Source organism: Nycticebus coucang, chromosome 7 (genome assembly GCF_027406575.1).
Source record: "Nycticebus coucang isolate mNycCou1 chromosome 7, mNycCou1.pri, whole genome shotgun sequence".
In the NCBI taxonomy this organism is placed as follows: domain Eukaryota; kingdom Metazoa; phylum Chordata; class Mammalia; order Primates; family Lorisidae; genus Nycticebus; species Nycticebus coucang.
The window spans coordinates 40,958,390-40,960,603 of NC_069786.1; the positions used below are offsets into that span (position 1 = coordinate 40,958,390).

A 2,214-nucleotide genomic window follows, 5' to 3' on the forward strand; every position below is an offset into this window, starting at 1 on the left:
TTGTTTTGTAACTTCCACATCCATGCATAATTCTTGTTTTGTTTTTCTTTTCATTAAAATACACATTTGAAACCATAAGAGTAAATGCAAAGTAGTTGTACATCATTTTGAAAAAACAAAAAGTTAATGGGAAAATAATCTATTTAAAAATTCAAGGTAAGAAATGGGGCAGCGCCTGTGGCTCTAAGGGATAGAGCGCTGGTCCCATATGCTGAAGGTGGTGGGTTCAAACCCAGCCCCAGCCAAAAAGAAAGAGAATGAGCATTCCTAAAAATTCAAGGTAAGAAATGTCAAATACATTAGAGAGAAGGTTGTTTTGGAAATTTCATGACTATGTTTGCATTTTATAATACCAAAGGAATAACACAGTACCAACAGGTTCAATTCCTTCCTGCAGCAAAGCGGTAATACCAGGCGCTGACTGACTTAGGCAGTGTTTCCTGCCTCTGAGACTTTGCAGTTACTATTCCTCCTAATGGAAATGCTCTGCCCTCAGATCCATTCATGGCTTATCACTTTTGCTTCCATCACATTTTTATTGAATCGTTCCTTTCATCATGAGGCTGCTTCAGGCCAATCTAAAATTGCAGTACTCACAGCAGCCCTTCTATGTAGCTTCTCTGCTTTATTTTCACTTCTTTATCACTTATTAATGCTGAGATATGGAACTTTTACATACTTATTCTTCTTTTCTTTCTATCTGTTTCTTTACAATGTAATACCATAAAGGTAGACAATTTTTTTCTTTCTTTTTTTTTTTATTGTTGGGGATTCATTGAGGGTACAATAAGACATCCACAAAAGTCTTCAGCCCACTATAATACTCGACCGATATTTACCTAACAAATAAACAAAAATAAAATTCCTAGAAACGAAATGAATTAGAACGTACTTTGGAGTTTGCAGTAACATACTGATGATGTCTAAAGGATACCTTTCAGCAGCAGAGCCGCTACTCAGAGCAGCTTGGAGGCGGTGAAAAATAGCTCTTCAAGTCTGTAATAAAAAATGGCCTCCACTAAAAGGGAGGGAAAAAATGGGAAAGAAGCAGAATGGAAAGGGTGAAATGGTCGAAGAGGCAGAGCCTGAAGAATTTGTGGTGGAAAAAGTACTGGATCAACAAGTAGTAAATGGGAAGGTGGAGTATTCCGTGAAGTGGAAGGGATTTACAGGTGCTGACAATACTTGGGAACATGAAGAAAATTTAGATTGTATAGAGTTAATTGAACTATTTCTTTATTCTCAAAAACCTGGTAAAGTAAAAGATGGTACAAAAATGAAATCGTTATCTGACAGTGAATCCAATGATAGCAAATCAAAGAAGAAAAGAGATACTGCTGTGAAACCAAGAGGCTTTGCCAGAGGTCTTGACCCTGGAAGAATAATTGGTGCCACAGACAGCAGTGGACAATTAGTGTTTCGGATGAAATGGAAAGATTCAGATGAGGCAGATTTGGTGTGGGCAAAAGAGGTACGTATGAAGTGTCCTCAATTTGTTAGTGCTTTTTATGAAGCGAGGCTAACTTGGCATTCTTTTCCAGAAGATAAAGCTCGATAATTGTTTGTCTTGCTTTATATATATATTTATATATACATATATAAAATTTGGGTCTTGGTTTTCATTGACGAGTGTGAAGAAATAACTACATTCTAATAAATCAAGTTTGGTATGCTCATTTTGAAAGTAGCACTGAGAAAGTCGTGGAGGGGGGGTTTGCATCAATAGCACTCATTGCTTTGAACAAATAAATAAAAGCTTTCTCTGGATGCTTCCTTTATCAGAAAAGAACATATGATACCATGGTATATTATTTCCTCTGCATTACATAACAGCTTTTCTAAATGCTAAGGGAAATTTCCACAGCTATTATTCAATCAGAAGTTGTGTTTAACTCTATGCCTAAGGACCATTCTGGGTTTGTTTCTGTATGCGTATACATAACATGCATATGTAAATGATATTCTTTGTTTTTAAACATTCACCAAAACAAAATCACAGGTAAGCCCATGTGTTTGCAATACCATCATTCTGAGCAATGTGAGAATAGAAAATTTTCCTGAAGCCATAATGTTTCAAATTAAATAATTAATTCTTACTTGAACAATTTAAATGGATGATTTAAAGGCAGCCACGTCAGAACCTGTATCAAAATGTATAGTCATATAAATGCAAAATTGTGTTTACAAATTTCTAAAAGGAAAAGCTTTATGATT

General features: G+C 35.5%; 1 protein-coding gene across 1 annotated transcript; it reads left to right on the forward strand.

Moving 5' to 3' along the window:
- Positions 1-1,036: 1,036 nt before the first annotated feature.
- On the forward strand, positions 1,037-1,558 carry LOC128590822 (chromobox protein homolog 3-like). Its single transcript, XM_053598258.1, has one exon. The coding sequence runs from the start codon at positions 1,037-1,039 to the stop codon at positions 1,556-1,558; it is 522 nt and encodes a 173-aa protein (XP_053454233.1).
- Positions 1,559-2,214: the final 656 nt, after the last annotated feature.